The sequence below is a fragment of the Pristis pectinata genome, chromosome 7 (genome assembly GCF_009764475.1).
Source record: "Pristis pectinata isolate sPriPec2 chromosome 7, sPriPec2.1.pri, whole genome shotgun sequence".
Taxonomy (NCBI): domain Eukaryota; kingdom Metazoa; phylum Chordata; class Chondrichthyes; order Rhinopristiformes; family Pristidae; genus Pristis; species Pristis pectinata.
The window spans coordinates 88,118,847-88,142,501 of record NC_067411.1 but is presented as its reverse complement, the minus strand read 5'-3'; the positions used below and the strand labels follow the sequence as shown (position 1 = coordinate 88,142,501).

The following is a 23,655-nucleotide window of genomic DNA, read 5'->3' as shown; positions in this document are numbered from 1 at the left end:
GAAAAGAATTATATTTTAGAAATATTTAAATGGATAATATATCCAAATTCCTTTCTTTTTGTCTTAGAAAATAATCACCAAGGAAGAAGAGAGACAGCATCATATAAGTATTCAGTTCTTGTTGTATGGCACCACAAATAATCGGGATAAAAGTGGAGCCTATCTCTTCTTACCTAATGGAGAAGCTCAGGTAAAACAAAAGTACTTTATTCAATGTGAACAAAATTCTTTGAATACTGGAAATGTAAGCAAAAATAGTTGCTTTGAGTATTCATCATGTCAGATATATAGAGCTTATGTCAATGGCCTTTCAGTGGAAGATGTTGGAGAGATCTGGCTTGTACATACATAAGAGGTCAGGGAAAGAACAAAAGGGAAAAGTCTTTAAAAGGCTGATAGATTTTCCAACATTGTGTCCCAATAAGAAGGGACAAACTGTGGATATAGTCATGACTCGTGATGATAAGATTCTGGGAGCAGCACAGATTCAATAGATCAAACTGTCTCCTGTAATCACACATATTGAAATATTGAAACTGGTAAAAGAAAATATGATACTAGGTTTGCTAGTTACTGATTCCTGACAAGTGACAACACTTTTGAAGGCACTGCAGCCCTCACAATATATTCTTTGGCGCTTAGAGGTAAACTCTGAAGGCAATGCTCCAGACCATTCAGCAAAAAAAATCATTTTTCTTTAAGAAGCCAACTACTCATATCTTTCCCTCAACAGGAAAACATTTGTTCCCCATGTCAAGAATCCAGACACAGATACTACATGACCACCCTCAACAACCACTGTATTATGTAGCATCAGCTTTGTGTGGAAGTTCATATGGCAGGGATGGTGATTCAGTGAATAATATAGCCCATTGTGTGTGTACCAGTTCTTTAAAAGAGCTTTTTGAAATTGTAGTTAGTGCAGCAACAGACCATTACCTTACACATCTGTACCCTAGTGTTATACAGTGATTGATGTAGCCACCATTGCAATCCCTTGTTTTAGTGCTAATACGATATCTTTGGGAGGCAGTTCGATATAGACTTCAATCTGCGAAGATCAGACTGGGCCCAATGTATCCCTTGGCCTGCTTACAACTGGGCACATCCTGGTGCTATATCCACTCTGAACAGAGTCAAGTGCCGTGATCTGGATTGGTATTGAGTGGGCCCCAGAATCTGGCAAACAGCAAAGAGGTTGAGTCTCACCTTGGGTCTGCAGCCTCCATGGCACTCGTCTTGGTCCTCACATAATGCTAACTGCATGTAATGTTACCAGGTGATCCATAAAAAGTTGCAAGCGAGCTGGCAGAAATCTACTATTGCCCCCATAACCTTTGTTGGTTTAATGGGAACATTGGCATGCCATGTCAATGAAATACAGGACAGCTAATTTGTCTTCTGGATGATGTTGGTATCCCATAGGACAGGGGAGAAGAGAATAAGTCAGAAAAAGTGTGATAGTGTAAGAAGTAGAAAGACGATAATGAGGCAAACATAGAAGTGAAACAGGGATCTCATTGAGGTGTAAGTGGTTACAGAAAGGTTGAAAATAATGAGAGAGCTGTTTAAAATCCAAAACTATTAATCTTGATATTAAACAATGAAGTGCCTTGTAGAAAGATGCCCTTTTAGATTTCTATTTTGAAATTTTCCTGCATCACTACTTCTAGTTGACTTTACACACTCACCCTATCTCATCCCCAACACTACTCGTTTCTACTTGCTGCTTATCCAACTCACACATTACATGTTTTCCATTCATTCCCTTCAAAGATGCTGCCTGACCAATTAAGCATTTTTACAATACTGTGTCTTTTATTTGGAGTTAATGTTCACTGGCGATAACCCATGTGTGATTTGTACAATATAAAGGTTTTGAAATCTTTCTCTGTGGTAATTTAACTCAGTTTGCTACTTTGAACAAACCCCCTTTGTTTAATCAAAGTGATCAGATGTGAAATGTAATATTCCAATTCTAACAAAAAAAGATATTAAAGAGGATGGGCAAGCAGGAAAGGCAGATTTAAGATAATTAGCAAAAGATTCAGAATAAAGATGAGCAACAATATTTTTATGCAGAAGGTGGTTATGATATGAAATGGGCAGCTTGAAACCATGGCGAAAGCAGATTTAGTAGTAAAATTCAAATGATAATTGGAGGTTTATTTAATAAGGAAAAAAATTACAAACCATATGGAAGAGCAAGGTGGTGGGGCTTGAGTTCTTTGACCAAAAAACCTTCACTAACACAATAGTCTCTGTGTTGTAAGGTTCTCAGGTAAGTTTAGGGTTAATCTTTTTCTACATCTGGTAACTTCCAGACTTCAAGTGCGATGAAGTCAGGGAGTTACCAAACCAAATATTGCAACAACTGAGTAGAGCTATCACCTGTAACAAATTTATAATTGTCTTGTGATTATGTTTCAAGGATATTTTTCATGCTTCGTTCTCTATTCTATAATTAGCTATGTTAACTGGTAATTTACAACAATGCTATATCAAAAATAGATTGAGCATTAAAACACTCAATAGAGACGTTTGGGTTGAAATTCCAGATGTCCTACTAGACTCTCACAGGAGAAACATTGAATTCTTTGTAGAATTTCAGCCCCATTAAAACCATGGCCCAAAACATACCTTTTGCCGACAGTTCCTTAAAGAAGGAAGGTGATCTTGGCGGAAGTCAGAGCCAAACTGGAAATCAAATGCCATTCACATCTGACCTTTCTGTCTGTCACTGGGTACAGCACGGAATTTGAGCCGGACAGTTTTTATTTTCAAAAATATACTCTATACATTATATAAATGTAGTAAACGAAATCAGGACATGTCATTATCCATATTCACTGTACCAGCAATTCAATACATTCCCTTACAATGCATCTACACCACTTATGCTTACTCCTTAAATGCATCAGTGAAGCACTTGTGAGGCTGCTACACAGGGCATAGCTCCTTTCAATAAATGGGCTTGCTGACCGTGATTGAAAAATTAAGTGCAGGTAACTGTTTTTTTAAACTCTATTTAAATTCATTTATATCACTTAAATAAGTTTTAAGTAATTTTAATATTTGCTGATTTTATATTTTTAAACTATTTTGAATATTTTGAACTGTTTTAAATGTCTCTGATCATTCAAAAAAAAGCTCAAAGGCCCATGGCAGCAGTGAGCTTTCAATTGGCCAACAGGGCTGTTTGGGTCTTAGGATCTGCCACCTGAGGGTTTGATTGCTATTCAAATTTTTTTTGGGAATAAATAAGCCTCAAAGGCAAAAAAAATCCTTCCATATCCATACTTATGGAAGGTCTGAATGTTGTGTGCATTTATATTAAAATTCTTCAAAAATACTTTGAAAGTTGGAACTTGTTCAAGAGTCTTATTCACGTATTTTGTTTGCAAGCACTCAGCTCATTAAAGTTTTGGACGTCAAGTTGGAAGATGATAGCTGTTGGAAAATAAGTATTTACCAATATTGATCATTTCCTGTCTTTGAATGATTCTTCCAAGTATCTTTTTTCATCCTGTTATATAATTTTTATTTTACAGCCCTCCATTCAGCTCCAGCATGGAAAGGATATGTTTGGATAGCATTAAATAAATCTTCTTTTAAAATTTCTAATATGTTTCAGAAATAACTTGAAATTCACTGACAGTAATTACTTGAACCTTCGCTTACAGCCATACACTTCTCCTGAGCCTCCTATTTTGAGAATAATGCGTGGTCCACTTTTCTCAGAGGTAGTGTGCATCTACCAGCACTTCACACATTCGGTGCGGCTCAGCAACGTGTATGGTAGGAACAGCTACAATTCCGTTGTATTTATGCCTCCTGTAAAACAGTTTTATGAAGTTTTAAAGCTGCTGTTGTTATCTGTCATAATTATATACTTTGAAAATGCATGAGATTTTATGAGAAATAAAAGATACGGTGGGAGTTTGTATTTTTTGTGGTTCCATAAAAATGATGTCATTGTGTTAATTATTGTGTGACATAAAGTTCAAAATAGCTCTTGGAGTCAAAAGTAAATAATATGAAAGCAAGAAATGGAAATAGTTTGTGACCCTCTTTACCAGCTGAAGTATTCTATTCTCATTCTCTATCAATGATGTTGGTTCTTAACTTGAAGTTCTTTGCAAGGAAGTTGTTTTGCTGATAATTTGTAGTTTAAATTCCGTTTGTTAGTAAGCTGTAGGAATTGATAACAGAATAAACCCACTTAATATAGATAATATTTTAGGTGCTCATGTAAAATGTTTACTTATTTTCATCTTCATGTCATCCCTGTGAATCTAAGTTGCAATTTCATGTAATTGCATATATCTCTGCAGTGTTTAGCTTTTTCTAAAAATAACCAGATTGAGTTAAGTGACTTGGGATGTCTTGCGAGTTCTTTATTGTCTTGGGTCAGAAAGATGAATGAAATTACCTTCAGCAAAGACTGGATAAATCTGGATAAATTCTCTATTGTAATTATCTGACAGATAGGAATCCTTAAGGATAAAGGGTTCTAAGGTAATTTTCTTTAAAATGACATGGCAAATTTGAAGCAGATGTTGAATGCATAATTGTAAAATGGTAACTCCTCACATGTTTTCCAAGAGTTGTTGCCTAAAATTAGAAAAAATTGAAGATTTTCACTTTCACATTGGTAATTAGTATTCTGTGTCTAAACAAGGCTTTCCCCTTGTTTTCCCAGTATATAGTGTTGACCAATATCTTGTGATGTGAGAATATGGTAAGAAGATTTCTGTCTGTACAATCATTTTCATGTCTGGTGACCACATTCACATTTCGGATCCCATTAGGCAAATCTTTCTCACTTGCTTGAGGAAGACAGAAGTCACTGCCCATGGACCCTGCCTCCCCTTGCATACTTTTTCCAGATCCAGTGTTCTGAACAGGTTGACACCCTATGTCCAAGTGGTGTCGTCAGACAAGGTGGAGCAAACTCCACGTGGCGAATAAGTCATGGGCAGTGTTAACTGAAGCCCCAGCCTCGGAACACCTGATGCCCTTTCACAGCTCGCCACTGTCAATGCCTTTTAAAATCTTTTAATTGTCTTTGATAGTTATATCAAAAACCGTAAAATGGTCTGAAATAGCTTGACAGAAACGTGCTTTACAAGGTTTTTTTTAGAATGGATTCATACCAATAATCCCAAATCAAAGTGACATTGTATTGATTACCATTAAAAGTGAATTTAGATGTTTCAGTTGTATTTCAGTGAGAATTGTGTGCAGTGGATACTGTACTTGGTTATCACTGGATTCTAGATTACAAAACAAATTTTGAAACAAGAAACAGAGGAGCAAGTAATGGCATATCCCCAGTTTAAAATGATGAATAATTGGCTGTGGCACGAGGTGGGTGTAAAACGGTTTCTGTTTACCTCCAGTTACCCTCCCAGGATAATAGCAACTAAGTATGCCTGCAAGAAATTAAAATTGGGTCAAATGCTGTGTATTATGTCTATAAAGACCTGGCATTTTCAGTTCCACTTATCATCACCATTTTATGCTTGCTTCATGATGCATGCAAGCCATGTTTCTAACCAACTCAACTACAACAGAGCCAATCTCAATGAAAGCCAGTGTCAAATGAAGCCGCCTCAGTGCCCCGACACTTTTCTCAATCTCCCTTTCTGCAATATTGCACCTCACCTTCAGTAGACTTCCCATGGCAGATTTTTCATTCATTTCCTAGACCTGGGCATCAGTGGCAGAGCCAGCATTTATTGCCTATCTGTAATAACATAGGAATAGAGCTAATGTTCATGGGAATGGGAAACTAACAGGAGATCGTTTAACCTCTGGCGACTGTACTGCAGAACCAAGGTCACCCAGTCCTCAGTAATCAACCTGCAGAAACCAGATGATGCTTGAATGTACATGCTCTTAGAGACTACTCCAAGCCATTGTTGAATTGTTCACTGGAGCATACTGAAGGCTGGGCCTTATATTCAGCATCTGCAAGATAAGGATATCCTTCCCACACTGCACAATACTGCCATCTGACGATAAAGGTTTATGGTGAGATCCTGGAAAATACAGACCTCTTTCACATCTTGATGAAGGCAAATATAAGAAATTAAGAAAATAGGAGCAGAGGTAGGCCACTTGTCTGCTCCAGTCTGCCCCTGAATTCAATATGATCACGGTTGAACTGCCCCGGGCCTCACTTTCCCTTCTGTGCTAGTTCCCTATAACATTCAGTTCCCTGATCTTTCAAAAATGACTCTACTTCCTATTTAAATACCCCCAAGAACATCACCCTTCATTGTTCTAAACTCCAAAGAATATAGATCTCATATCTTTAGCCACTTGTAATAGGACAACCCTCTCATCCCAAGAATTAGCCTAGTGAATCTCTTAGTACAATGCCAGTACATTCTTCCTTGAATAAGGGAACCAAAATTGCATAGTACTTCAGATGTGACCTCACCAAAACTCCGTAAAATTGTGGAAATACTTCCTTATTTCTAAACTCTAACACTCTTGCAAAAAATGTCAATACGCCATTTGTCTCCCTCCTGTACCTGAATGCTATATTTTTGTGCTTTGTGTCCAAGAATGCATAGATCCTGCTGTACTTTGTTCATTTTTCTGAATTTAAATGTCTGCCTTTAGATTCCTCTAACCAAACTCACATTTTCTCACATTAACCTCCATTTGCCATGTTTTCACCCACTCACTCAACTTACCTATATCCAGTCACAGAGTCCTAATGTTCTCAAACCAACATGCTCTCCCATTGCTGATGAAGTTCCCCATCATCTTCTGTGCCAGCACAGCCTTAAGTTGACTGAATAGAAGGGTGTTTGAAGATCAAGACCTCAGACCTGGTACAAAGCTCATTGTCTACTGAGCAACAGTGATCCCTGCCCTCCTTTATGTATCCGAGACCTACACTACCTACAGCAGGCCCCTCAAGGAAATGAAAGATATTACAAATTCACTAGAAGAAGAAGCAAACCAAAGTCAGTGTTCCCTCCCAGGCCAGCATTTCCAGAATTATGGCCCTAATTATTATTCAGTTGGTTCCATTGGGCAGACGCAAAGTCAGACTTCCAAAAGAGACAAAAGAAGCTCAAGAAGTGAACAACTGCAGTCACATTATGTTACCTAATCCCAAGGAAAGGGTTGAAGTGTGTATTGCCTTTATATGCACTTGCAACTTGCATTATTTTTGCTGTTCGTGCAAGTGTAGTTGTAAAGTAAGTGTGAGCATGTGTATGCATTTACCATTGTTGAAATGCATTGAGACCATCCTTGCATTTGGACAAATTTGAGTAATTCATTGGTAGTGTTGCAGTTTGACCAGAATTTCAAATTTTCTAATATGACTATTTCTAATATGACTATTTCTAATAAGACCTGGGCCTCTGTACCTCCCTCTGCAACTGGATATTTGACTTCTTCAATGGCAGACCTCAATCAGTGAGGATTGGTAATAACATTTCCTCCTCGCTGACCATCAACACAGGTGCATCTCAAGGCTGTATGCTTGGCTCCCTGCTCTACTCAACTATACACACATGACTGTGTGGCTAAACACCTCATCCGTGCCGACCACAATGCTTATCTACGCTAATCCCATGTGTGCACATTAGGACCGTATCCCTCCATGCGATTCCTTTCCAAGTACCTGTCCAAACACCTTTTAAACATTGTAATTGTATCTGCCTCCACTACCTCCTCTAGTAGCTAGTTCCAGATATTCACCATCCTCTGTGTGAAAAACTTACTCCTGAGATGTCTTTTAAACTTCTCCCCCTCTCACTTTAAATCTGTATCCTCTTGTTCTTGACTCCCCTGCCCTGGGAAAAGGATTCTAACTCTCTATCCCATCTAAGCCCCTCATAATTTTATAATCCTCACCCCTCAGCCTTGTACATTCCAGTGAGAATAGACACAGCCTATCCAATGTCTCATTATAACTACAGCCCTCCATTCCAGCAACATCCTGGTAAATCTCTTCTGCATTACTTATCGCATCCTCCTGTAGTGTGGTGACCAGAACTGTAAACCATACTCTGTAAGTGTAGTCTAACCAATGTTTTGTACATTGGCCTTTACTCAGGGAGAGGCAGAAGGTACGATAGAATAGGCTTTAATTAGCCTGCAATGGGAAGATTAGAAATATCACGATGCCAAATCCCAAGACCTTTTATCCCATATTTTCTTATTTTTGCAACCAGTGCAATTATAAAATGATTACATATACGGTATAGCATAATTATTGTAAAATATTTATTAAATAAGGAAGTGAAAAGTGGGAGTAACTGGATAGATCATGGAAAGGCCACCTCTGCTGGATGCTCTAAAGGGCATTTAGATATTTGTGTATTTCACTTTATGGATCTTTGCACAGAGTGACACTGTGCATATATATTTCTAAAACTCTTGAGAAAATTGTCTTAATAATTATTAAGCTTTTCATTAAGTGCTAAACATAAAATGTCTTCCAAAGAGTGGCACAGCAAGGATGTATGTAAGCTGGCAACTATAAAAGACAATTTTGTGTAGATATTGAATAAACTACAGTCAAAGCCCACAGTTTTTATAAATAAATATATTCAAATCTGCTTACTTTTTTCTCAAACACAGGGGTTGATGGGCTGTCACTGGAAATCTCTAATATTGTCGATATTAGGCATGAAGTAAATCAAGAAATTGCTATGAGGCTGATCACAGATGTCAAAAGCAACAATCAGTTCTACACTGACCTGAATGATTTCCAGGTACTAATGCCATTTTAAATATATGCAAATAGAACAAGTTTTTAGGACAGTTGCACCCAAATTATTGGTCTGATTCTGGAATTGACGTGGCGAAATTTATTTCAATTTTCATTGCTATCTTTCAATTTTCTTCTAATTATAAGTGTAAACTATTGGTGGAATTTGTGTTCCAATTTCATTGAACTGAGCAATTGTTTTTATTCACTTTAGTTTTCACTGTAGCTTTGTCTTTATTTGTAGATTTTAGAAAATGCTGATAATATTCTGAGTCATGAATAATATTTCCAATTTCAACAATGATAAAGAAACAATAGTACAACACATTCTTTGTGAATTCATTTTCAACAAATAAGACTCATTTTATCACGGAATGCAAGTATGGTATCTTGATTTTCTTTTACATTCATTTGGCCCATGCCTGATAACTTACAAAATTTGGAACAGCAGATAATATTTTGAGAAGGACTAACACAACTGTAAGTAAACTGACAACTAAAAAGAGTAACACATGGCTAAATAAATAACCTTGGATAAAGGCCAGTGACCGAGGTCATTGTCACAAGGCAAATTCTTTTCTTTATTTTTGTTGAATTTTGAATATTTATTACAAGCCTATTGTCTAGCACTGGAAAATAATTAATTACCACTGGAATTTAATTTGTTGTAAGCTAATTATCAGCTTTGTAGAATCATAAATTGTTATAAGAAAGCCAGACAGAAGGAAGTCATTTGAATCATCACATTAGCTCTTTGAATAAAGAGTGTGAATTGTCTCACTCTGCAGTTTTATTTTTCCTTTTTAGTATCCTTTATGAAAGTTTCTTTTGAGTCTGGTTTTACCAGTCTTTCAGACGATATATTCCAAATGGTAAATGCATACTATGTAAAGTAGAAGGATGCATTGTGAGTAGTGTGACGATAACATGTTATTCAGTGGCAGTCCATGGAATAGCATTGTTTTCGTATTTGGCCTCATCCCTGCAACCTGTTAGCCATAATGTGTAGATTTCTTTGAACAGAAACCAAGCTTCACATCTAAGTTATTGGGACCAAAATATTGCACAGATTGTTTTGAGAACTCAAAGATGTTGGTTAATTAATTCGAGAGTGAAGATTTATAACTTTTTTGTTGAGACCTTGGGATAAGAAGTTGAGGTACACATCAGCCTGAAGACAAAAGATGCTGGAATCTGGAGCAAAAAACAACTCTGGAGGAACTCAGTGGAAGAACAACATCACAGATTCTGCTTGGGTAGCTTACAATACAATGATAGGAACACTGACTTTTCCAATTTCAGGTAACCCACACCCCGGGTGTTCTCCTCCCACACACACTCACCTGTCCACTTAGTTTTCTTCTCCCTTTGTTCACCTTTTTCATTCCCTCCCCCCACCTGGTTCCATCTGCCCATTATCCCCTCCCCACCTGGTTCCTACCAGTCTCTATCCCACCACCACCCTCATAGTGCTACATACTGGCAATCTTTTCCCTTCCCTCTAAGTCCTGATGCAGGGTCTTGACCCAAAATGTTGACTTACACCTTTTGCCTCAACCAATGCTGCTTGACCTGCTGAGCTTTTCCAGGGTTCTGTTTTTTGTTACACATCAACCTGACTGACTGGCAAAACCAGCTCCGGGCATTGAGAGCTTACTCATTCCTATATTGCTCTGTTCCTTTTGATTCATCTCAGAAAACAAGTTAAATTATGTCTCTGCCTAAAATAGCACTTTTTAAAAAAAAATTAGGAATGGCCACTCAACAATGAGTTTTTAAAAGAGTAGGAAGTGCTGGAAAGCCTCAGCAGGTCATGCAGCTTCTGTGGAAAGAGAAGTAGTTAACATTTCAGGTCCAGGATTCTGCATCAGAAGTGTGGAAAATAGATTAGATTTCCATCTACTATGAGTTTGCACTTAAGTATAAACAGGCTTTCATAAAAGGTTAATAAACCTGAAGCATTCGTCTCACTTCCTCTTTCTACAGATGATGCCAGACCCTTTGAGTACTTCCAACTTTTTCTGTTTATATTTAAAATGTAAGCACATAGGGAGAGGATAATAAATAGGTAGAAAACAGAGCATTGTATGTGTTTAGGATTATTTTGCTTTTAACAAGTTCGAAGTAGACATTGACATTACAAGTAATCAAATCTGGGGCTACTTGGATTCACACTGTATTTTAATGATTTGAGTACAGACATAAAGTTAGGAGAAGTTTGCAGAAAATTCAGAAACAAGATGGATATTTAATTCTTCAGAAAGCCAAAGTCAGCTGCAAGGAATGTTGATAAGATGGGAAAACCATGCTAAGAAACAGTGGCAAATGGAATTCAGCGTCATTAAGTGTGAGTTGATATATTTTAAAAGTTGGTTCAGTGTCACATGTACTTTTTTGGGTACAGATTTAAAAGGATGTAAAAACAGGTAGATAAAACCATAAAACAACAAAGTTCTATTACATTAGCTACAGAATATAAAAAACGAGGTGTTTTGGAGCCAGCATAAAATTTTAATAAGTTAAATTAATCTATGCATAAGTTTCATATCATACGATTGATCTTAAGGCTGTGAAGAAAGTGCAATATAAATGCACAGCCTAGTAAGAGAAAATACAATTATAAAAGTTGAAGTGATTTAATTTGAGTTATGCATATTTTGTGTGAAGTACTATGTATGTTTCTAAATATGGTGGTCTGAAAAATGAAAGTGGTGGTTGTAATACATGAGTAACCTGTGCTCATTTAATGCTTCTGAATTATTTACATGATTGCTGCATGAAGATAGCAGAGGGTCTAATCTTAAGTGTGGTTAGTAACACATGAAGCCAGCCTGCACAAGAGGAAGGGCACATGCTTGAAAGCACTCAGAAACTTATTCTTATCAAAGATATAGGAATGAGAGAGCTCAAATGTTTTTCCAAAACTACAATGAAGGTGTTAATGGAGGAAGTGGAGAAGAGAAGAGATGCTCTATGTGCAAAAGGGATCCAGAGGTCCTCTAAGCAGTGAGATCAGATAGCTGCTGTATTTAATGCCAAGAGTCGAGCCCTAATAGCTTGCACAAAAAATAACAAAGTACAGCAAGGAAATGAATGACCTCAAATGAATGGTTGTGTTCAGTGAATGCATTTTCAAATATCATGTCCCACCACCCCGCGCCATTAGTTTCAGACACTGCTCAATGCACTACACAGCCAGACACACTAACCAAATGGGACTTGTATCTAACAATCATATGTATCACTACACCCTACCACACTTAACACTGCCCCAAGTTCACACTAAGATCTCACAGTTATTACACATTGCCAGATATTCAACTAAGACAGCCACGTAACTAAAATATGCTACATGGCATTACCCTCTAGGGAAGGTATATTGCAGTGGATTACCTCATGGCATTCCTATATCCCTACTTATTTGCCATTCTGTTGGTAGAGTTTGCAAGTTTGAAGGATCAATTAGAGATGGCTTGGTAAATAATGGCATTGTTTCTTGTAGATTATGCAACCTGCACTCATGGTGCACCAAGTGGGCAGCTTTTTCTTATATAGTGTTGAGCTTCTTGAGTGTTTTTGGTCATTCAGGCAAATGGGGAGTATTCTGTCACAATCCTGATGTGCGTTTTAAGTGGCAGAAAGGCTTCGTAGGTTTTATCTAGCCTGAAATGGTCTGAGTAGGGTAAAATAGATAAATCTCAGAAACCTTTTATTGAAACTAAGTAACACAACTAATGCCATATGAAACACTACAAAAATATCATATAAGAAATTATAAAAGAATGACATGATATAGGATTATATGATGGAAAAACTACAAACTATCATAAAGCACCATGACCTACTGCAGCTTTTGTACTCTAATAATCACATCTTTTAACTTGTTAACCCTAATTGTAACTTGATTCCCCATATAAATTGCTTTAATTTCAATTCTGGCTGAAACTTAGTCCAAGCAAAGCAGCTTACCCCTATTTGTACAGGTTGATTGGACCAGTCTGCAGTTTTCTTGCAAGTTACCAAGGATTGTCATTAATAATCCCCTTCTACAATGCAAAAGGATCACACGTTATCATTGATTGACATCACTGCCAATCCACCTCCCTTCCGTGCTCATTTTTATTCCTTACAAGTAGTTCAATTAATCCCTTGTTTTTTTTCTTTTAAATCTTTCTGCGTTGTGCCAGCTGCTTGGATAAGCACATACATGTCACATAGATGATCACCACTCATATTTTGGCTTCAATTATCTTTTTTCCTGTGGGAATTAACCTGATATCTTTCTCCCTGTTCTTCCAGTTGTACATACAAGATTAGGCACTCACAATATAGGGAGTAATGAATGCAGACTAGAAGGTTATTACACTCTCTACTGCATTATTTAGTATTTTTGGATCCATACAAAAAGATATGAATCCCATTTGCAGAAGAGAAGAAACATATAGTAAACTGAGACAATTATGGAGTATTTTTGTTTGAATTAGATATGTCATTGTATTGAATGGAAAAAAACTTGCTTTTTTGAAATGATATACATTGAGAACAAATTGGGGAAAAATGGTTGGTGCTGTAGAATGTGACAGAATAGAAACAAAGTTGTTTATTATTGAGATATTCTTGAGTGAAGCCCATATATTAATTTGTAAAAGGAAGGACAAGAAATGTGACTGAACTATAATTTGCCAGAATGTTTCTGAAGAGTAATAGGGACATAAAAACATAATGACAGAAGAAAACAGGAGCAAGAGTAGGTCAATCGGCTCCTTAAGCCTGCCCTGTTTTTCAATATTATTAAGGCTAATTTTCTCCTCTTATGTGCCGGTTCTCCATAGCCCTCAATTTCCTGACCTTTCAAAAATTTATCTTCTTCCTCTTTAAATACTCCTAATAATCTAGCCCTCGGGTAGAGAATTCCAGAGCTTCACCACTCTCTGTAAGATGAAGTTCTTATGCACCTCAGTTTTAAATAACTGCTCCCTCATCTGTACCTATGTTCCCTCGTACAAGATTCTCCCACTAGTGGAAACACCTCACCATTTACTGTGTCATGCTCACCCCCATCCCCCTTAGGATGTTTTGTTTCAATATGATCACCCCTATTCTCATCATAAACTCCAAAGAATATAGACCATGGAAACAGGCCCTTTTGCCCAACTCATCCTTACCATCCAAGGTGCCTACCTGAGCTAGTCCCATTTGCCTGCATTTAGCCCATATCCCTCTAAACCTTTTCAATCCATGTACCTGTCTAAATATTTTTTAAACATAATTGTACCCACCTCTACCACTTCCTCTGGCAGCTCCCTCCACATTCCCACCACCCTCTCTGTAGAAAAGCTTGCCCCTCAGTTCCCCTTTAAATCTTTCTCATGGTCTAAAATTACAAAGGTGTATATATCGTGTATATATTGATAGTATGGTGTCATATTAGGTCTAATTTCTTCAGCTGTTCATGGTAGGACAACCCTCTTATCCCAAGAATTAGACCAGTGGATCTCTTTGGACTGCCTCTAATACTACCCTGTCCTTTCTTAAATAAGGGGACCAAAACTGTGCATTAGTTAGTTTTGAAGTTAAAGAGCTTTGAGCATTTCAGAATCTGAAAAGTATTTTTTCTTCCACAGAAACTTTGCAGACATCAAACTGCAAAGGCTCTGTCTAGAAAACAAGTAACGCAAAGCATGTCCTGGGGTTAACCTTGTTTGTGAAAGAAAATTACTTTCCTTGCAGATTCCTTGCAGCCAGTTAGTTCAAAAGTTACTTTTTAAAGACCCATGGTAACTTGTAGCATATTGAGTAGAATATTGTCAATTTTTAGTCAATCAGGAATTAATATCGCTTCTTCCTGAAGGTATATGCTGGCAGCACAAAGGAGTCACCTTTTTTTGTAATGGCATTAATTTTGAAGTTAATCCAGTTAAGTTTATAGCCAAGGGTGATGCACAGAATATTCATAATAGGGAATTTAATTCATGTTAATACAGCTGAAGGTCAAAAGGTCATGGCCAGGCTCACCCTTGTGGGTTTCTGCCATTGCATTGAACTGTGTGGATTGAATGTTACTTGCCATTTATTAGCCCATGCCTGAATGTTATCCAATCTTGCTGTATCTGAGCATGGATCTGAATAGTTCTGAATGGATTATAGATGAACATCTGCATTACTTTAAGATAGAGGGAAGGTTATTGATGCTGCAGCACACGATGGTTGGACATAGGAGGCTATTCCAAAAAATTCCATTCAGCGATGTTCTGGAGCTCCAAACAATCACAACCATCTTCCTTCATGCTAAGTTTTACTTCAGCCAATGACGTATTTTCCCCTGGATTCTCATTAACTTCAAACTTGCAGGAACTCCTTTGATTCCACATATGGTCAAATGTTTCTTTAATATCAAAGGTGATCACAGTCACCCCACCTCAGGAGTTTAGTTCTTTTGGTCATGTTTAGATGGGGTGTAGGAACATCAGGGGTAGGGTGGTCTTGGCAAAATCGAAGCTAAGCCTTGGTGAGCTATATTTGGTAGCACTGCCAATGGATGGAACTGTCAATAATACCTTTCATTACTTTCCTATGATTGAAAGGAAACTAAAAGGGTGATAATAGGCTGTATTACTTTAAAATGGTGCAAGAATGTCCTTTTCTTTCTGTTTTCCTAGACTGTGTATGTAGATTAAAAAAGAGCAGAACCTCATTTTACTTCAGCTACAACAGAAATTCAGTTTTTACTCTGAAAAATTTGGAGCTTATTCAGTTGCTACTTTTCAGTGGTCACTTAAATAAATGACTTCCCTTTGATACAATATCAAAGCTGCTTCCTCTGGACTGTATGTGCAGAAAATAGACATGAAGAAATTATTTTTAATATATTATTTGTGAAAAGTGTGAACTGAAAAAAGAATAGTTTATCAAAACTGACTGTTCAATTTTCAATCTCAGATGCAGCCTAGGCAGACTTTGAGCAAACTGCCTCTTCAAGCAAATTTTTACCCTCTTACAACAACTGCATACATACAGGACAATGATGTTCGTTTGACCCTGCACTCTGCTCAGTCCTTGGGGGTTGCTAGTCTGAAGAATGGTATGTATTATTCACATATTTTTCCTCCAGATCAAGAGCCAGACAAGGGAGGGTTTGGAGCAGTCTGTTGCATATTAAGTAATATTTGCAGCATAGAAACAAGATGTTCAGTCCAAATGGCTGATGCTGACTGCACCACTCACCTCCCACCTTTCTCCCATACCTGTTAACCCTTTTTGAGCCCAATTGTATTACTAACTTTCAAACCATTAAGGGTTTCAAAATTCTTCTGCACTTAAACAAAATTTGACTGTGATATAAAAAGCAAATTTTTAAACATAACAATATTGTAAATTGTGGGGCTTAGGAGAGGGGAGAGGTAGAATGAGAAGGGATTGTAGGAAGAGAGAATGAGAAGAGAAGAATTTCTAAGACATGGCTACAGAAACATTAGACTGAGAAATAAACATTGCCAGGCATTAATTGTAGAAAAGAGAGAGGGAAACAGGTAGAGTAGTAGTACTTATTTGGAATAGCATAATTTGCATTGGAAAAAAGTGATGCATTTATATGAAAGACAAAAATAGAATCATTTTGGGGAGAGAGATGAAAGATAGGAAAGGATCGATCATCCTAATAGCAACCATCTAGAGAACACCTTATAATGGATGGGAAATGAAGGAAGAAGTTTGAAGACACATTGGGAAATAATTAAATAAACAGAAGTTAATAATCACGGGGAATTTTAAGTATCCGGATATTAATTGGAAAGGTCAGTAAAGAGGATACAGAGAGTTCCAAAAACATACTATATACAGGGCTTTGAATCATAGAGCGGTGCAGCACAGAAATAGGCCCTCAATGTTCATGCTGACCATCAAGAACCCATTCATACTAATTCCATTTACCAACACTTGACCTGTAGCCTTCAATGCAAGTGCTCAGAGAGATACTTCTTAAATGTTGTGAGAGTACCTGTCTTCACTACCCACTCAAGCAGAATGAGATTCCAACCACTTTCTGGGTGAAAAAATTCCTCCTCAAATCTCTCCATACCTCTTACCACTTACCCTTAATCTATAGCCTCTAATTTTAGACATCTCTACCGTGAGAAAAGTTTCCTACTATCTACCCTATCTATACACATCATAATTTTGTATACTTCTATAAGGTTCCTCCTCAGCCTCTGCTGCTCCAAAGGCAACAATCCCAGCCTATCCAGTCTCTCTTCATAATTGAAATGCTCTATCCCAGATAACATCCTGGTTGGTAAATCTCTTTTGCACCCTTTCTATTGTAGTTATGTTCTTTTAGTCGCATGGTGACCAGAATTGTACACAGTACTCCAACTGTGACCTAAGCAATGGTTTAAAAAACTTGTACCATAACCTTCTTGCTCTATATTCCAAGCTCCAGCTAATGAAAGCAAGTATCCTCTATGTCTTTTCACCACCTTAGCCACCTCTGCTGCCCCCTTCAGGGAACTTTGGTCTTGTGCACCAAAATCCCACTTTCCTCAATACTCTCTTGGGCCATATACAGTACTACAAACAGTAAGCATTCCAACATTATTCCCTGCAGTAGATGACAGGTCACAAGCTTCCAATTATAAAAACAACCCTTCATTATCACTCTCTGCCTCCTAGTACCAAGCCAATTTCGAATCCAATTTGCTAATTTGCCTTGGATCCTGTAGGTTCTAACATTTTGGATCACTTTCCAAGTGAGACCCTGTTTAAAGGCCTTACTGAATTCCATGTAGACTACATCAGCAGCACTGCCCTCATCAATACATTTTGTTACCACCTCAAAAATTGGTCAGACAGGATGCTGACCATCTTTGATTAATCTCTGCCTTTCAAAGTGTAGATTAATCCTGTCCCTCAGATGATTTTCCCAATAACTTCCCAACCACTTGAACTCACAGGCCTCTAATTATGTGGCTTATCCCTGCTGCCCTTCTTGAATAAAGCTGCTACATTTGGTCTCCTCCAGTCATCTGGCACCTCACCTGTGGATAGTGAAGATTTAAAAAAAATTCTGTCAAGGCTCCCACCAGTCTCCTCCCTTGCTTCCCACAGTAGCTGGGATACATCTCATCAGGATTTGTACAAAATTAACTCTGCTGGACGTCTAATACCTCCTTTTTAATGATAAACATGTTCTAGAATTCCAGCAACCCTCCCGATGCCCCCTCCCCCCACCTCAATTCTTCAATGACAACGTTCTTCTCCTTAGTGATTACAAATGAAAAGTATTCATTTCAGACCTCACCTGCTTCCTCTGCCTCCATGTTTTGGTCCATAATAGATTCTACTCTTTCCCTGTTTACCCTCTTGTTCTTAATACAGGCAAACTCTGCGTTTACTGCTGTTGGAGTAACAGAAATTCACCATTACAGAGTTTGCAAGTCACAACTGAAAAATTTGAGATGCAAAATAAAATTTGCTCTCATGGAATCTATGTGAAAAATAATAACTAAATGCAACATTTTTTTCAACTTGTGTTTCTTGATGCATACACCAGATAATGCAGTTTCATGTTACAGAAAGTGGCGATACAGAACATTTTTTTAGGAACGCAACATCCCCCCAGTAACATAGGGGTCGCCTTTAATAAAATGCTTTGAGATTTTTCTTAATCTAGTCTATTTTGTGTCCCTGTTTTGTCCTCCTAATTTCCCTTCATAAGTACTCCCCTATATTTTTTATTCTCCTGAAGGGTCTTCCCCACCTTCACTTCTCTATACATGCCAAATGCTTCCTTTTTTTTCTTTGACCAACCCTCAATATTACTCAACATTCAGGCTTCCTTGGACTTGCTGTCCTTACCTTTAATCATAATGGGAACATTCATTATATATTTTTAAATGCTCTCACCCACTTGTTGGATATAGACTTGCTGGCAAATAGCTGCTCCCAGTCTACTTTTGCCAGATCTTATGTTATTGAAATCAGCTTTTCCCCCATTTGAGGACCTTAATTTCTTGACTATCTTTATCCCTTTCCATAAGTGCCTTAAAACAGTGAGTTATAGTCACTCTCTCCAAAACGCTCTTCTTGCCTGTTTTGTGCTTATCAGGGAGGGCATTGAAGAATTTCAACCTCATCGTTAAACAGAGGCCAGAAAAATCTGGCTTTGACTGACTGAGTCCTTCCAGCATTTCTGTTCTTGTTTTAGATTCCAGTATCTGCAGTTGTATTTGTTTTCCAGAAAAACCTTCACCAAAAACAAACACTACATTATCAGTCCTGATGAAGGGTCTCGACCCAAAACGTCGACTGTTTATTTCTCTCCATAGATGCTGCCTGACCTGCTGAGTTCCTCCAGCAGTTTGTGTGTGTTGCTCCAGATTCCAGCATCTGCAGATTCTCTTGTGACACTACATTATCACACTGGTTCAGGTAGACATTAAAGATTTTATGGCAGTATTCAAAAGTATTTTGTCATGGTGTTTATCTCTCAGTCACCATTAATAACAGATTAATAAGTCAATCAGTGTATTAATTCCATAATATTCTTATGTTCAAAATGGTTGCAACTTTAACCTAAGTAACAAAAACAACAGATCAATAACTGTTCTTTGCATAATTCAGCACACTAGGAAAATCTTTTTTGACCTGATACATAGGTAATCTTACTAGAGAAGGGCAACATGGACTTAATCTTAGGGAATGTAGCCAGGCAAATGGTTGAAATTACTTAGGTGCAGGCAAGAGAGATGAGATTGTATCAATGACTTAACCGCTGCCCTCTATCCCAAGCCTATTGGCTGCAACTTTACAGCAGGAAATGATCTGTGCAATTTACCATTTTCTCACTAGGGGTTGCATTTGGCCCACGTAGTTTTATTTGGGCATGTAGTTAACAGACTAGTAGAAAATGTTGTAAGCAACCAATGCTACTTAAATATATTAATAATCCAGTTTGAAAAGTATTGTGGGTTTAATTATAGAAGTTTTTTGCAGGAATCTTGTATATAATATTCCATTAAAAATACATAATTTATGTCTAATTTGTATTTCATTTAAGGTGATCCTGCCAGATAATTATGTTGCATCTTCTTGATATTCCGGTGGTCTGTAAATTCAATGATTCCAATTACATCCAATGTGCAACTGCAATTAGCAGAATATTAAAACATGTATTTTACTTTAATAGGTCAGCTGGAAGTCATAATGGATCGCAGACTGATGCAAGATGATAATCGAGGCCTAGGCCAAGGTCTCAAGGATAATAAAGTTACAGCCAATTTATTCAGACTTCTATTGGAAAAAAGAATTGGAGTAAATCTGGTAAGAATAGATATGCAGCAGCAGTATTGTTTTCCTGAAGTATTATTTAAAAGGTGCACATCACACAAAAATATTGTGTTATTGAAACTTAAAAAGAAAACGGATTAGAGTGTTAAACAACATGAACTTTAAGTTGGTCATTTTTCTTAAAAATTTTTTATGGGTAATCATGTGAATTGGAAACATATAATATAAAACATATTTATGTTCTGATCAATGTTGGATGTCAGTGATGACTGTGAACCACCTGAGCCCAGTGCTGTGAAGGCCATAAAATGGGGGAAACATTTGAATTGTCTAAACAGAAAGAACACACAGCCAGTCTTTGAATGGAAAACAAATAAAACTATAGATGCTGGAATCTAAAACAAAAACACAAGTTCTGGAAGAATTCAGACAGTCAAGCAGCATCTGTGGAAAGAGAAACCAGTCAAAGGTTTGAGTCAGCAACCCTTCCTCAGAACTATAAATGATATTTTATATCAGGGTTATGATTTCTATCTGGATCTGTAATTCTGTACATTCATTGCAAGATCATAGTCACTCAAGCTGCCAGGAATTAATCAAGCCTTTGCCTGAAATAGTCAAAATAGCTAACAGTGTTGGGGACATTAATTGAAAGCAGGTTGGAGCTCTGTTCCACAAATTCACAACTGGAATTTTAGGACCATAATTTTTCATTTGTGAATTGTAATAATGCTTGTCAGAAGATTTTGGATTCACATCCCTCTCCGGAGACTTGAGCAAATGATTCGGATTGAGAGAGTGCTGCATTATGGCAAGCGTTATATTTTGGATATTAAATCAAGGCTCTCATTGGATACGATGGTGAATGTAAGTAAACCTAATTTTATTATTTGAAGAAGTACATGAGAATTCTTCCAGTGTACTGGTCAATGTTTATGTCAAAACAAAAAGTAAAGTACCAGAACCACCTTATCTTACTGCTGTTGGGGCTTGCAATGCACAAATTATCTTTACAACAGTGACTGCACTTCAGAATTACTTCATTGGTTTTTAGGTTTCTTTGAAACATTTGGTATTGGGAAAGGCTGTATATAAATATAAATTATTTGTATTTTTGATTGTGAACACTGATGCCAAATAGTAGTACAGAGAGGAAGAGACCCAAGATGGGTTAATAGGTATTTCCATGGATGGGTTATTGCAGGTATGGAAGGATAAACTATTTCTAGAAATGCTTTTGCTACATTTATTATACACAAGAGTTGGGAAGATCCACAGAGTTGGGCAATGTAGAAGAAGAGTTTGAGGTGGATGTTGCAGGCTATAATGTTTGGCGAGAGGAGGAAAGGGGAAAGTGAAATTGAATCTCTCAGTGCCACACTTTTGAGCATTCTGTGATTGCTTCCTTGTAAAATAAGAACATAATGGAAAAATAAGGCCCATACATATTGCACAGTCTGTGAATTTCATTCAGTCCTCCATGAGTCTGAAATGTGAGTACATAAAAGTCAGACAAATGTAGAGGCATCCAATAATATGTAATGTTTATCTTAATGCCACTTACAGGATTTTTCTCTTTGGAGGCATCGACTCATGCACAATGCTAGTAAGGCCTGCTGCAGTGTTACTTAAAGAGGACTAGTGCTGCGAACATACCTCAGATAGGTCCCCTGTGAGTTTGTAACTGACTCTTTTAACCACTACCCACTGCTCTGCAATCTCCCTTCCAACCATCAAGTACTTTCCAGTCATGGCACCTACCCATGCTTGCAGATTTGCCTGATCCATTCCCCAGTTTTAGGTTTATGATGTAGATATGTACATGTCATTGGATGCCTCTACATTTGCTATCGAAGAAGCCATGGTGAGTTGCTGAAGTGCATTTTGAAGAGCTTATGCGTTAAAGCCATGGTGTCCTGATGGTACAGGAAGTGAATATGGTCCCAATCAAGTGGGTGTCTTTGTCCTGAATGGTGTTGCAGATGCACTCATCCAGGTAAATGGAAAGTTTTTCATTACACTCCTGACTTTGCTTGTAAATTGAGGGCAGTCAGAAGGTGAATTGTTTGCTGCAGAATGTCCACCCTCTGACCCACTTTTTTAGTCAAAGTATTTATGTTTCTGATTCTGTGAGGTCTTCGACTCACAGAATCAGAAATAAAAATAGAAAATTTGAGAAGTATGCAGCATGTTAGGATTTATTCCATGCTCCACTGTCCTGTCAGATTCCATCATCTTCAGCCCTTTGTCACTTCCACCTATCACCTCCCAGCTTCTGGCACCATTCCCACTCTCCCCTCCCCCATCTGCCTATCAACCACTCCCCCTCACCAGGATCCACCTATGATCTGCCAGCTCTTGCTCCATTCCTTCCATCCACCTTTTTATACCATCTACCTCTCCTCTATCTTTCAGCCCAGGTGAAGGATCTCAACCTGAAACATTGACATTTCTTTCCATAGATGCAGCCTGACCCGCTGAGTTCCTCCAGCATTTTGTGTGTTGTCAGATGTCAGGCTGCATCTTTGGAAAGAGAAAGAGATTTAATGTTTCAAGTCAATGACCATTCATGAGACTGCAAAAATTTACAAGTAAACAAGTTTTAAGATACAACAAAAGGAGGGAGGAAAAAGAAGAACAAAAAAGATCATCAGTAGGGTAAGAGTCAGTAGAAATGAACTAACAAAAGGAGTGATACTGCAAGACAATGAGACAAACAGGAACTGGAGGAGATTAAACTGGGAGAAATGGAATCCTAATCTAAAATAACTGAAGAAAAATATTTTGTACTGTGGAAATCTGAAATGTAATGTGGAAATCCTCATTTTCTGAAATTGTTGAACACTGAGGTTGAAGGCTGCAGTATGCCTAGCTGGAAGATAAGGTCTGATCCTTGAGTTTACATTGAGCTTTGCTGGAACAATGTTGGAAACTCAGAAGTAAGGTTGCAGCCTGGAAGCAGGGTAGAGAATTGAAGTGACGAGAAAGGGGAAAGCTGGTGTCGTGCTTGTAACTTGAACAGAAGGAATGGTCCTTTTAGAATGCTGAAAAGAGAGGAGAGGGGAAGATGTGTGGCATCAAACTGAAGGTATCAAAAATTACAGAAGATGATCCATCAAATGTGGAGGCAGGCAGAAGATAAGGACAAGGGAGACCCTATCTTAGTCTTGGAGGAGGAAGGGTCAGAGCAGAAGTGTGGGAAGTGGAATTGACATGATCAAAGGCCTTCTCACTGTATGGTGAGGTGAAATCCTGACTTGTGGAATAAAAACATATTAGAGGAATAGAACACAGCAGCAGAACAGGTGCAACAGAGTCAGAGACACTGGGAAATTAAATATTTTCAGCTAAAGGGATAGGAGGAACAATAGTCAAGGTACCTATGGGAGACAATAGGTTTATGATGCAAGTGTATCCTTGGAAATGTGGAAGGCAAACTCAAGAAAGGGAAAGGAAGATTTAAAATTGGGCTGTAAAGTGGGGAGGTAAGTAGAGGTTGTCAGCAAAATTGATGACATTTTCTAGTTTCAGATTTGAACAGGAAGCCAAAACAAATGTAATAGACCAGGAAAAGATTTGCAGTTGGGGTCCTGAGTAGGATTGAAGGGAAGAATGTTTCACAGATCCCA

General features: G+C 37.8%; 2 protein-coding genes across 2 annotated transcripts in view; both read left to right on the top strand.

The window, feature by feature from the left end:
• The window catches only part of LOC127572845 (calponin homology domain-containing protein DDB_G0272472-like), a 168,228-nt gene that overhangs the window by 61,331 nt on the left and 83,242 nt on the right, over positions 1–23,655 (top strand). The gene's annotated exons all lie outside the window — the stretch shown is intronic.
• man2a1 (mannosidase, alpha, class 2A, member 1) overlaps positions 1–23,655 on the top strand; it is a 113,023-nt gene that overhangs the window by 79,028 nt on the left and 10,340 nt on the right. Inside the window, exons 15-19 of the mRNA XM_052020500.1 lie at positions 68–190; positions 3,684–3,798; positions 8,614–8,747; positions 15,683–15,824; positions 19,926–20,059. Of these exons, the coding sequence (XP_051876460.1) occupies positions 68–190; positions 3,684–3,798; positions 8,614–8,747; positions 15,683–15,824; positions 19,926–20,059 (648 nt within the window). The remainder of the gene's footprint in view (positions 1–67; positions 191–3,683; positions 3,799–8,613; positions 8,748–15,682; positions 15,825–19,925; positions 20,060–23,655) is intronic.